At 41.8% G+C, this 13,308-nt stretch overlaps 1 protein-coding gene across 3 annotated transcripts in view; it reads left to right on the top strand.

Moving 5' to 3' along the window:
* The window catches only part of FAT3 (FAT atypical cadherin 3), a 444,217-nt gene that overhangs the window by 284,762 nt on the left and 146,147 nt on the right, over window positions 1–13,308 (top strand). For all 3 annotated transcript variants that reach the window (XM_044286543.1, XM_044286542.1, XM_044286541.1), the window contains exon 7: window positions 10,679–10,818. In XM_044286543.1, coding sequence (XP_044142478.1) covers window positions 10,679–10,818 — 140 coding nt within the window. The remainder of the gene's footprint in view (window positions 1–10,678; window positions 10,819–13,308) is intronic.

Below are 13,308 nucleotides of genomic sequence, written 5' to 3'. Positions count from 1 at the left end.
TCTATAGACAACCTGATGTGTTAGTGGCCTGAGGGACAAAGGCAAATTAAGCCACCAAACCCATTGACCCTTGGCATCTGTTTAGATATACCTGGTGCTGAGGCTTTCTCTGACCTTGAAGGGCTCTCTTTCAAGTGTCTCTCAACTGCCAGACAATGAAGTCAAAATGATCTGCTTGGCTGGTCAGTAGGTCAGCATTGCAATTAAGCTTTTTGACCGATCCTCTTTGACCTACCCTCAGCTTGACAACTTGTGATTGCTATGGGTCTTCTAAGCCCAGTGACCTTTGGCATCTTCTTAGGTATAACTGGTGCTGAGGCTTGCCCTAAACTTGAAGGGCTTCCTCTGAAATATATTTCAACTGCCAGACAAACTATGACCAACTTTATAGTCTCAATATTTAACCACACAATTAGTGTTGAGCTCGAATATTCGAATTGTGAATTTTTTTCTCGAATATTGTAACTTCGAGATTTTGCGAATATTTCGAATATAGTTCTATATATTCGCGAAATCGAATATTTTTATTTATTTTTTTCATCTGAAAATATGATTTCTCCCTGCTTCTTGCTTGCTTGTGGGTCAATAAGCCATTGACCCACAAGCAACTTAAGCAGGGGGCAATCATGTTTTCATATGGAAAATAAAATGACCAATATTCTAAAAAACGAATACATAGCAATCTAGTGAATATATTCGTTATTTAGAATTTTGGCATTATTTTTTTCCTATCTGTACAGTTGTTTGCATACTCCTCCCCGACAAGCGTCCCCGTCACCATGGGAACGCTTGTGGGTTAGAAAATACCATCGGATCTGAGTTTTCCCTGAGATCGTGAAAACTCAGATCCAATGGTATATTCTAACGCACAGGCGTTCCCATGGTTACGGGGACGCTTGTCGGGGAGCAGTATGCCAAAGTGGAATAACATTACACATAAATTACAGTCTATATGTGTATTTTACGAATATTCGTAATATTGCTCTAACTTCGTCTTTTAGAATATTCGTAATATTCTAAAAGACGAAGTTAGAGCAATATTAAGAATATTCGTAAAATACACATATTAGCCTAGCCATAGTCATAGGAACGTTGTCTTATACAGAAAAAAAAATCGCACGATTAATTTAATCGCATATTATTCGCCATAAATGAAATAATTACGAATATTCGATTTTGACGAATATAATACGAATATTCAATTGAATATTCGCGAAATATTGCAAAATCGAATATGGCACCTCCCGCTCATCACTACACACAATAAGCATAAAACCATCTTAAAAAAACACCTGCACATGGTGATTTTTATTGCTTTTCAGTATGGTTTAGCAACAAAGGTATGAAGTTATCGCTATTTGACTAGTGGCATGGGCAGCATGGGCAACTCTATGCTATGGCTGCTTCCAACAGGTGCAGTTGTTTGTAGGGTTTGCCACTGAACCTCAACAGTCAAAATTTCATAGAGCATCAGAATAGAGTCACACTTAAACTGGAGCCTAGATGGATTGTTGATGTGTTGAAGGAGATAAGAAATTAATCTGGCTTTGCATGTGAGTGCAAGCTGTAGGTTCCCAATCCAGTAATATGTGTAGAAAGAAATCCTGCTATAGTGTGGTCTACCACATAAACTGTAGTCTACAGAACCAGTGTTTTTGCAGTCCCTCCTTCCTGAGATAGCGAGAAGCTAACATTGGCTTAGTCTCAATGCTGGCTTACTCCTCATGATGTCTCAAGTGCCACTATGATATTGGGTCCCAATTTTAAATTTTAGTTCCTGTCCTCCTGATTATCTTCCTGAGTCTGCTTTTGTGTCTGAGTCCCAATACTCTCCTGAGTGCTACTATAGAGTGCAGTTCAGATTAGTAGACTGCACATTATAGTAGACCGCAAATTATAGAAACACCAGATAATCTTACTTTTTAAGAGGAAAGATTAAGATGACCATAAGAGTTCACGGGTTAAGTTGAAAGCATATAAATGGGTACTTATAATACATGTAATTCTGATTTATAATGGAGATAAACTAGATAAATATTAGAATGGAGTTGCTAATAAATACCCAGTATTTTGGATATCTCTTTTTGGAACCAAAAATGGAGTTCCTAACCTTATTATTATTTTGAAATTTATTAGCAAATATATATAAAAATGAGATGAAGAATTACAATTACTATGGTCAACATAATAGAGTGTTTTAGGATTTTTTTCTTTTTTATATGCAGCATATATTTTGTATATCATCTCCCATGGCCACACATAGCCAAAAGTTCTGTGGGCAACTCTAAGGTAACTTTTTATTTTTTCGAGTGCCAAAATAATTTGAAAAATGAATACTTTTCCAGCAGGCTGTACCTTAATCTTTTGCGTTTCATCTCTGGCTATGCCATTTACATTTTTCTGCTTATTTTATTTTTCTCTTCTAATTAACAGAACAAAGTATTCTCTTTGAGAAATGCTATACTCTCCCAAGGCTTTCAATTAAAGACTTTTCCTTGAAACTCCATTCTTCAAACGATTTTACAGTCAATTTTTTGCATCATTTCCCAAGCAAATCAATTAAAACCTTAATTGGAAGATGCCATGTCTTCTTAGCATAAAATGTAAAAAAAAATGCACATTTTCTCACCACCATTTCAGGCTACCTTGGTATCTCTACATCCAAAATTAAACGTCAAGGACAATTATGTGCTTGCTAAAAATTATAAAAGTATTGAACATGGCGCTTGTGTTAGTGCTAGGCTGGAGGCAAAGAAAAAGTGCTTAATTTCCCTGCAGCACCACCACAGGTGAAAGAAAACATCACACAGGGTCTATTCAAATCAATGAGTTGTCCATGTAATGCAGCACAGGATAGGTCCTCCAGAGCGAGAGAATCTCTATAACTAAAGACAAGCAAATCAATTCTAAAATAATCAAATTTGATATGAATTTACCAAAGACTTTGGTTTTCAAATAAATCAAAATTTTTGCGGATTCTTCCAGTACTAATCTCACAAAATGGCAGGCGCTACTTTACAGATCAAAGCCAGAGAAGAAGGCATCTTCCACCAAAAGGTGGAATGATAGAGCAAGAAAATTGGGACAAAGCACTGATAAGTTACAAATAATAATTTTGAGGTTTCTTTCTGTTCACGGTGGAGCCCGGTTCTTGAGATAGGAATTGGTGCCAGAGGTGGGACCCGTATAATTTGGACATTTATGGCATATCCTATCAATGTACCTTAAATATCCCACATGGGACAACCACTTTAAAGAGGTGTATACCTTACCATAGCTTGAGTTTGATTAAAGATTGCAATTTTGCATGAAACAAAGTCAAAACAACATTGTGACATGCTAGGCTTTGACAGGCTGCAATTCACAGCACAACCACTAGGCAGCCCTATATTATCACATATGACAGAGATCTTGTTGACAGAATATTGCAAAATCATGTTTCATAAAAAAGCTAATATCCAGTACTGGATATTATGCCCCATATCATGATCTTTACTCAGATTTGAAGCTGGGCCTTCCTGACCTGTGGGAAAATATCCGTTCACTGCCCTAGCTCTGTATCTAAATAGCTTGGCAACAAAAAAGTGGTTTGTTGGCACCCAGCCCCAGGGGCACATGTCTCACTAGACCCCTGCCATCTCAGCTACACCTCAACATTTTTAAAGATGTTTTCTAGGATTAGAAAAACGTGGATTCTTTCTTCCAAAAACAGTACCACTTCTGTCCATGGGTTGTGGGTGGTATTTCAGCTGGTCTGTACTGAAGTCAATGGGGGCAGAGCTACAATACCGCCAAAATCTGTTCACAGGGGTGGTGCTGTATTTGGGAGAAAGCAGCAATGTTTTTCTAATTTTGGATAACTTCTGTAAGGTGGCCATACACATTAGATGAAGCCAAACCTGACAATTCTGCAGGATAGGCCAACCACCTAATGTGTATTGAGGTGTCCAGACCCTCCCCTAATTGCAGAAGGAAAAGAAGGATCTCGCGTGTTGGATTTCAACATGGCCAATTCTGTGTTCCTATAGGAATTAAGCAACTGCCAGAGACATCATGGCAGTGGTTTTCTCCCCTTTTCCATTAAGAATACATGCACACTTGGCCGAGTGGACAGGGTGTTGGGAGTAATTACAGGAGGCCAACACAAGTAGGCTGGGCATCAAATACCATATTTTGGCTCAAAATACAGCCCCAGCAGATCAAAATTCCTTATTGGAACACAGTAAACTGCTCCAGCAGCTTCAAAAAACCACAGTGCAGCAGAAAATAATGCCCCAGCTGCACAAAATACCCCCACTGTGGTGCATTCTGTCCTCCTACTCCACTTGCCTCAGGATGGTGGCACCAGCCAGGTACATAAATACTTGACACCCCCATTGTTAGTTAACTCTGGGAGTGATAGATCTTTACTTACCTGGCTGACGGCCACGAGGAGAGCCCACCGGGAAATTTCCCTGTAGAGTCTATAGTCAATCCACCCCTGTTTGTCATATTATGTAGAAGCTGACAACTCATTTGACTATTATTAGAACTCTCACCTTGGTTGTCACTAAACTTTCCAAAGTATGCAGTAATACATTCTGTACGTGGACAGAGAAGAGTATGACAACGCACAGAAAAGCTGTAGAGGCAGCCATATTGGTTGTCCTCCAGCTGTCCCCGGAAATCGTTGAAAATAATTTTTACCAACTTGACAGATGAGCACCAATCTTCTATTTTCATAAGAATAAAACTTCGGCTGTCAGATGCTGTTATTCATAGATGGCTGGTGAAACCGGTAATACTCTATGGGAGATCAGTGTCTTGGAAAGGCTTAATCTTTATAAATCTTTAATCCAATATTGCTTGTAGGTTTTAGAATTCCAGAAACTGCTTAGTCTTTCCATTCTCTTCCAGGACACGTAAAGTGTATGTAAAGCCATCTATTATAATGCACCTTCTGTAATGATTGTATATCTAAGTATATTTATTAAGGTTTGGTATATGGAAATTATCTTACATACCATACCAAAGTGGTTGCTATGGGGTCCCTGACCCCATAAATCAAGTTACCTCACCATTTTTCTCTATTAGTATTTTGTACTTACACAAGACTTTCTCTCTACAGAGACCATCATACTAGACTTCCAAAAGTCATAGGTAGGTCGATCAGCAAGAACCAGGATGTGGTATTGACAGGAACCAGTGCCGGGACCACATTTTGTCTAGATGGAGCCCACTATCCTCTTGGCACAATTAAAGAATTCGATCTATGTCGGACATAATCTGCACCCAGTAAATGACATTAGCAATCATTTACCTGCTGAACTTTTACTCTAACTTAACTTAAAACTTGCGTTCATATTTTTAGCTCAGTGTCCTTCACCGGTTGGATAAGTGTTGCACCTGTTCACACAAGATCCCAGAAGCCATTAGCTATGAGAACACCATAAAATTCCATGTGCTCTCCACAAAGCCCATATGTCGCTTTCCTCAGAGCAGCCAAGAAGCAATTATGATTAAAGGGCTAAAGTTTGAAGAACTCCATAAATTTTACAACTGGTAAAGCAAGTGTTCTTGTCTTCTTCTGCACCCGTAACGAGGATCACGTCAGATGAGAGAACTTTCATCTGCATGGTTTTAATGCATTCAGCAGAATGAAATATAATTATTTTATGAGCTTAATCTGCATAATTTTGATTAGATCTGTGTTTTCTTTTCCTTCTTTTGTTCTTGTCTAATTTTTATTTAAACTAGTAATTAGAGACTCGCTGAATCCAGTAATCAGGATTCGGGTTCGAATCAATCCTTGAAATTTTAGAAAACAATCTTCAGAATTCTTCTACACATTTAAGAGAGGGTGCCTAACTTTAGGATTCCCCTTTACCATTGATATCACAAGAGGCTTCTGGCACTGGAGGGTTAAATGGCTGCCCAAGCATAGAATTAGAGTTGCCCTGCTGATCATAGAGACATTAATACACCTTGTGGTCAATTGACCATAGGTCAGTCATGGTCTCATAAGGTGGTCCTACACTTAAAGAAGTTGTCCACACCATGACTACTGATGGCCTATCCTCAAGATAGGCCTTCAGTACAGTATCTCATCAGCAGAGGTCCATCTCCCCACACCCCAAACAATCAGCTGTTTTGGGGTAGCTCCTGTGCCAGAAAAAAACAGCACATCTCTGACCACTCTCTAGTGCACAGACCTATGAAGTTCTAGTTCCAATTTCTGGCAACTAAGCTGCCACAAAACAGCTGATCAGTGGGAGTCCAGGTTGTCTAACCTCCGCCAATCAGATATTAATGGCCTATCCTGAGGATAGGCCATTAATTGTAAAGAAGTGGACACATCCTTTAAAAAAAAAATCTATATATATATATATAAAAAAAAAAATTATAATAAAATCCAATAGAAAAAAATATTTTTGTCAAAAAATAGGTAACATGCAATCATTTAAAAAAATTGCCTCCGAAGGTGTACATAGCCTTTAAGGGTTATCCATGAATGACAGGGCTATTGAGATGCATCCTTAAAATGAGATTGGAAATACACAGCATGTTAGTCATCTTTCTTGTATTTGTACTATTGATATTGTTTTTTTTATATCATATTCACCCGCAGCAGATCTGAAGTTTTCATAGAAACTCTTTGTGCACCTTTGTGCCTTTGTGCACCGATACTACAGTCCAATATGAAATGTCAGATAAAATTTCATAATGTAAATTTTCCCTCCTCCCGGGGAGGAGCTATTAAGGGGTTTCGCCCTGACCTCTTGCTGATCAGCTTTAACCTTGTAGCTCCGGTGCCAGAACTATAGCTCTATCCATTGTGTAGTGGAAGGCGCTGGTTACTGCAGTGCTCTTCACAATAAAGTGAATACTGCAGAGCTGTAGTTCCGGCACCAGAGCAACTAGATAACAGCTGATTATCAGGGGGGCAGGGTGTTAGACTAAGGGCCAATCAGATCCTGAGGATAGGCCATCAATAGGGTTGAACAAAGCGAAGCATCTGAAGCAGAATTTGGTTAGAAGTTTAGGAAAACTTCAATTTTCTTGCGTTTCGTGGGAACAAATCAGTTTTCCTAAAATGGCGGCTGCACATGTTAGGAAGTCAAAGTAAATGTAGAGGAGACAAGTCTGGGAACACGAGATCACCCATAATGCCGTGCAGCCAGCCAATCCGCAGGTAGCCATCACCCTGTGATGTCAGAGCCCTATAAAACCCTGATACCGCACGGTCACCACCATGTTCCTGCGAGCTCAGCATAAGGAGAGACGTGACAAGCGCTCATGCACTAGGGACAGTGTTGCTGCAAACTGTTAACAGAGAGTGTAGTAAAATATTGGAGAGGGGTTGTGCAGGGAGAGTTGTAGGGTGAGTGCAGGGTGAGTGCAGGGAGAGTGCAGGGAGAGTGCAGGGAGAGTGTAGGAGACTGCTACAGTTTATCGCCGTGTACATAACTGTGCAGTGCACCAAGAGTCATAGCTAATCCATTCTGTTAGCTGTAGAGTCACTGTGCTATTAGTATTACAGGCAAGTCTAATTTATCGCCGTGTACATTAGTGTGTGCAGTGCACCAATATTTATAGTTAATCTGTTCTGTTAGCTGTAGAGTTACCGTGCATCAGTATTACAGGCCATTGTTAGTTTTAGGCAGAGTGGCCTGGGTATACCTGATCGATAGGGATTCGTGACAAATTAATTTGTTACGAATCAAATTTCTTGTAAAATTTCGGAGAAGCTGACAAATTAAAATTGTTCAAAACTTCGCTTCTCTACCCATCAGCATCAAATTCCTGGACCACCCCTTTACGTATTGCACTTCCCTGCACAATAAATGCACACTGCTGTCAGCTGTGGAGCTGCTCATTCACAATAATGGCCAAACAGGAGGCCGAGGCTTGAACGTAGGGGACAATTTGTCCTCATCAAAGCCGTGATACACGATACATGGCTGCTCGCGCCACGGCTTTCCTTCATATTTTGACAGCATTCATTAAACAAGCAGCACTTTGTGAACTTAATAGATTTTTTTCCTTTCAGGAAGCCATTGTGGCAGATTTCTTAAGATAACCTCTGAATACCGAGCATGTCCCCAGCGTACGAAGCAATTCTCTAATAGATGTTCTTCAGCCCCAGCTGAGCAGATGTTGACAGAAATAACCCAGGCATTGTGAGGTGCCGGCCTGAACTCTGTGCCATGGCTGGAAGTCGGCGTTCAGACAGTTCCTATCCTATCTATGGGACTTTGAGTAAAGCTCTAGAACATCTAATGACAGAGGTCTATGGGAGGGAAGCTCTGGATACAGACGCCCAGAATACAGCATTGCCCCGGCTTCTGTGTAGAATATGTATATTCTAACCGCTCCGAGGGGTTTATTTATGAGACCATCCTCCGACTCACACAGTTGGTGATGTGAGATGTCATCTTGGTTCGGCTTCTGGAGATAGGCCTTGAGTTCTCATCCCAAATCCCTACTGAGAAACAGTCATGCATTTGGTTTGGTGCAGAAACGCAGAGGAATCCGCCGCACGGAAATCTGGATGGCATTTCGGAGCCCGTGTGCAGATTCCCTCTGGTCGCTTTCACACAAATTCGTTTTCCATCCAGATGTGATGCATGTAGTGAACGGACAGCATCTGGCCTGAATCCTGACCCATTCTTTTCTGTGGGTCTGTGCGCGTTTTTCATGTATCATCTCTGCGTTCAGGAAAAATCGAAGCATGCTCTATGGTGTGCGTTTTTCACGCAGCTCTGGCTCCATAAAAGTGAATCGGTATTTTGTGGAAAAAAAGGTATCTGGATGCAATGGGTTTTTCACTGATGGTTGGTAGGAGGTGATGAGTGTTATTCTTCAGTTTCTTCCGCATGGAATACGGATACAATCCAGACATGAAAAAACGCAAACACTGGGCGCAATAGCAGAGAAAAATTGATTGAACTTGTTTGCAAAACCATCAGATCCTGACACAACCCGTGTCACTCATGTGAGGCCTCATACACATGGTAAACCGCTTGACTAGAACTCTACCATGGTGCCATATTATGGAGGCTTTAACACTGCCATATGGAGTCTCTGATTCAGTATACAGTGTGTGCATCACTAATGAGGCGAGGTGATTTGTATTAAAGGGGTTGTGCCAAGTATAAAAGTGATCTCCTATCCACAGGTTAAGTTCTGACTAACTGATTGTTGGAGGTCTAACCGCTGGGGTCTCACGTTCTCGTCTTGATGGAGTCACAGGCTGAGCTGGTGCCACTCCATTCATTTCCCATGGGACTCCTGGAAATAGTCGAGCGCTGTACTCGTATATCAGCACACATACTTGGCACAATCCTTTTAAGCCATGATGTTACCATGTGCATGAAGTCTAATTACCTATAGTTCAGTACTTTACAAGCTTAGAACCATGGGCGCTTTGTGTGTGCCGCCATATAGTGCTTCGTTATGGCACCGCATTACAAAGGTGTTCTCCCCTGAACACAATGCCATCCATAGTATGTCTTCTGAGGACATTTATTTTTGCATATATCCTTCACATGAAATTGGAAACATATAAAATTAAGGGTCGTGCTTCTATGGTGCCATATGGTGAATATGTACAACTTAGAACTTGTAGGAAGCCATGAGATGGCCATGTGTGAGAAGCCTAGCTTGCTATGTAACAGCTTGCAATGATATCTACTTGGAATGTGCTGTCACAGGCGCTCCATGTGCTGCCATATGGTGCAGCCCTAAAGAACCATATTTAAAGGCATTCCCCTAGAAGCAATGCAATCTGTAATCTTTCATCTGATGGAATGTGGATTATTTTTTATTTTTTACATATAATCTTGATATGAAACTGGAGGCGTACAAAGGTACAGTATGGGTCCATAGACTTCTTTAGGAGCATGCACGCTTACTTATGTCATAGCAGAGAAGATATTGACAGGCTTGTGAGCTCTAAGGCAGACAATAGTGGTTATGCAGAAACCCCTCACATCAAAACTACTCGATATTATAGGTATCTTTAATATGATGCTTGCTCTTAATGGCAGTCTGTCAGCAGTTTTGACCATGCTAAACTACTGATAGCACTAGGTAGAATATAAACATACATTTTGTGGAGCTTTTCTCATCAGGAGTGGTGTGTATATGAAGTTTCGTTCTGCCAGATTCTGTTTCTACAAGTGTCCAGGAGGGCGGGACTTCACTGTGAAGTGGTCTCTGCATTGAGCTTCTTCACAACCCCTCCACTCTGCTCTGAATGACAGCTGCAGTGGTCTCCTGGTTGGATGTTACAACTGTCACTCAGAGTAGAGGGGAGGGGCTGTGAAGCAGCTCAATGCAGAGACCACTTCACAGTGAAGCTCCTCCTCCTAAGCACTTGAAGGAGCGGAACCTGGCAAAACAGAACTTCATATTTACACTACTCCTAATGAGAAAAGTTCCATGTAAGGTATTTGTGTCTTGCTCTCCCCTGCGCCTACCTAGTGCTGTCCACAGTTTAGCATGGTCAAAACTGCTGACTTATTGGTTTTCCTATTGTCATGGTCACCACCCATGTAGAACAAACCTAACTGTTAGACTGCTCCATCATGAGTGAAGAGTTCCTTTAGTCCTTGGACATATTTTCACACCCTTTTATCAGGTATCCTACACCTAGTAAAAATACATTTCTAATAACCATTTTTCCCTCTTCGTACAGGAGGAAACATGGACAGCACTTTTGACATCGAGAAAGGAGTAGGGACAATTGTCATTGCGAAGCCACTGGACGCCGAGCTGCGCTCAAGCTATAATATGACTGTGGAAGTCACTGATGGGACAAACATTGCCACCGCTCAGGTAACGTCCTGACATAATCAATGGCTAGCTTTATGTGATGTGAATCTTCTCATCCTTAGAAACCTTCAAAGCAGTATTATGGTTTGACATTTCTTATCTTTGTGGATCCACTCTAAAAAAATCTAGTCACCAGTGAAAATCAGTTTATTAGAAGGGGTGACTGGTTAACTAGAAATATCTGTTCCTCAAAGGGAACCTATCACCTGGTTTGAGGCCACCAAACTACCAGAATGATGTTACACGGCTAGGGTTTAGGGTGCCAAACCTGCCCACAACAAAACCATCTCTCCCTGCTAAATACAGTGAATTAAATTCAAACTGATCACAAAAAGAGTCCTGGACTCTTCTCTAACATTATCGGACACATGCACCAGGCCCTTATGAAGCCTCGGAGGCTACACCTCTCTTTACTGCACATTCAGTGCCCATCAGGTGCTCAGTGAAGCAAGTTATACTGTTCTCAGTGCACATGCCCCTGGAAAAGAGTCATGCAGCTGGAAAAGAGTCTTGGACTTTTCTCCAGCTGCACCAGGCACATGCACATCGCACTGATACCGTACACCTCTCTTCACTTTGCATGTAGTGCACATTAAGTACATGCCCAGTGAAGCAAGGTGTACCATTATTGGCATCATCAGTCCATTTGCATGTGCCCAATGCTGCTGGAGAAGGATCCTGGACTTTTCTACATCGGGCACATGCACACTCTACTGATGAACCCACAGATGGTACATCTCTCTTCACTTTGCATGCAGTACACATTAGGCACATGCCCAATGTAGCAAGTTGTACTGTTCTCACCTTTATCAGTACAGTGCGCATGAGCCCGATGCTGCTGGTTAAAGGGGTTTTCTCATTTCAGACACTGGGTGCATATCGCTAGGATATGCCCCCATTGTCTTATAGGTGCGGGTCCCATACCAGTACCTATATCAAGAACGGAGCCCCGAAAGTGAAGGAGGGCGCACTGTGCATGTGCAGCCGCCCTCCATTCATTTCTATGGGGCCACCGAAAATAGCCGAGCGCTGGCTTGGCTATTACCGTCTGCCCCATAGAAATGAATGGGAGCATGGGCCGCGCATGCGCAGCACTCTCCCATTCACTTCTATGGGAGAGGCGAGGATTAGCGCTTGGTGGTGGATGGACCCCAGGAAATCTGGGGTCCTCCAGCCACAGTGCTCCCTGCCCTGTTCTCGATATAGGTGCAGGTCCCAGCGCCTATCAGACAATGGGGGCATATCCTAGCGATATGCCCCCATTGTCTAAGATGGGAATACCCCTTTAAGAGTCCTGGACTCTTCTCCCATTAAGTTTCAATTTCATTTTCCATTCTTTGCGCTGATGGATAGGTTTGCTGTAGACAGGTTTGGAACCCTAAACACCAGCTGAATAACGGCATGCTGGTGGTCTAGTAGCCCCAAACCTGGTGACACATTGTAATGGCTGACCATGGTCTCAACTGTTTGTTTACAGTTAAAATAAAAAGAGCAGCAATGAAGCCCAAACTGCTGCTCTAGCAAGGGTTATCCATGATGAGCACAGGGAATTGTCGGGGAGTATATGGTCTGACATTGGGTCGACATCTGCTACCCTCAGCAGTCCTGAAAATCCAAGGTTCCTTTGTGCATTCTCCTACACAGTCTTACTCCCTGACCCTTACTGTGCAGGGAATTGCAAGACAAGCCCCATTCAATTGCGGTTGTGTTCCCTGCTTGAGAGGTGGCCATTAGCGTCACCGTGCAGGAAAAACACTGCGGCCTCAAAATTGCGGGGTCCAGGCAGCATGATCCTCATCAATCAGTCCCTTTCCATAGAACAGAAAGAAATATAACATGTTAAATGCAATGGATTTGCTAAATTCTTTTGCACAGCAGAAGTTTTCTAGAAAACGTTGTATAAACCTGCTCACCTTCAGCTTGCTGTGAAGTCACCCGTGCTTTCGGCTTTGGTAAATCAGCCTTGCGCGCCTCCATTATTTTTAATCTGTGAAAGTGTAATGTAAAGATGAAATGCGATAATACACTGACAAGTGAATCATATAATCCTTTACAGCGTGCCATTGAAATACAAACACATGCTGTCTTCAAACAGAAACCGCATGTTGGGTATACTCAGTACTTGCTAAAGAAATAGATTGACCTGGTTTTAGAGTATTTAAAGGCATTTTCTGGTTTCAGAAACTAATCTCATCTTTTAGTCGGGAGAGAAGAGTGACTGCAAAGGGCATTTCCCACTCTGGAGGACTTGGCATGTTTGTGCATTACTTGGACAACCCATTAATTTCAATTGAAACAGTGTAATTCCTCATTGAGCCAGTGGTGGTGCTGCAGGTAAATTGTACACTTGCTGCCAGGTTCCACTGCAAATTATAACTACTTAATGTGGTTCAGAATATACCGATAAGTTCTTAACATTTGAGAGGATGTATGAAAAACTGATATCCGAAACTCTGTAGATCTTGGTTAGATTGGATCCACCACCATCATCCC

The sequence above is a fragment of the Bufo gargarizans genome, chromosome 3 (genome assembly GCF_014858855.1).
Source record: "Bufo gargarizans isolate SCDJY-AF-19 chromosome 3, ASM1485885v1, whole genome shotgun sequence".
NCBI classification, from domain to species: Eukaryota; Metazoa; Chordata; class Amphibia; order Anura; family Bufonidae; genus Bufo; species Bufo gargarizans.
The sequence above is the reverse complement of the archived record's forward strand: the minus strand, read 5'-3'. Positions and strand labels throughout refer to the sequence as shown.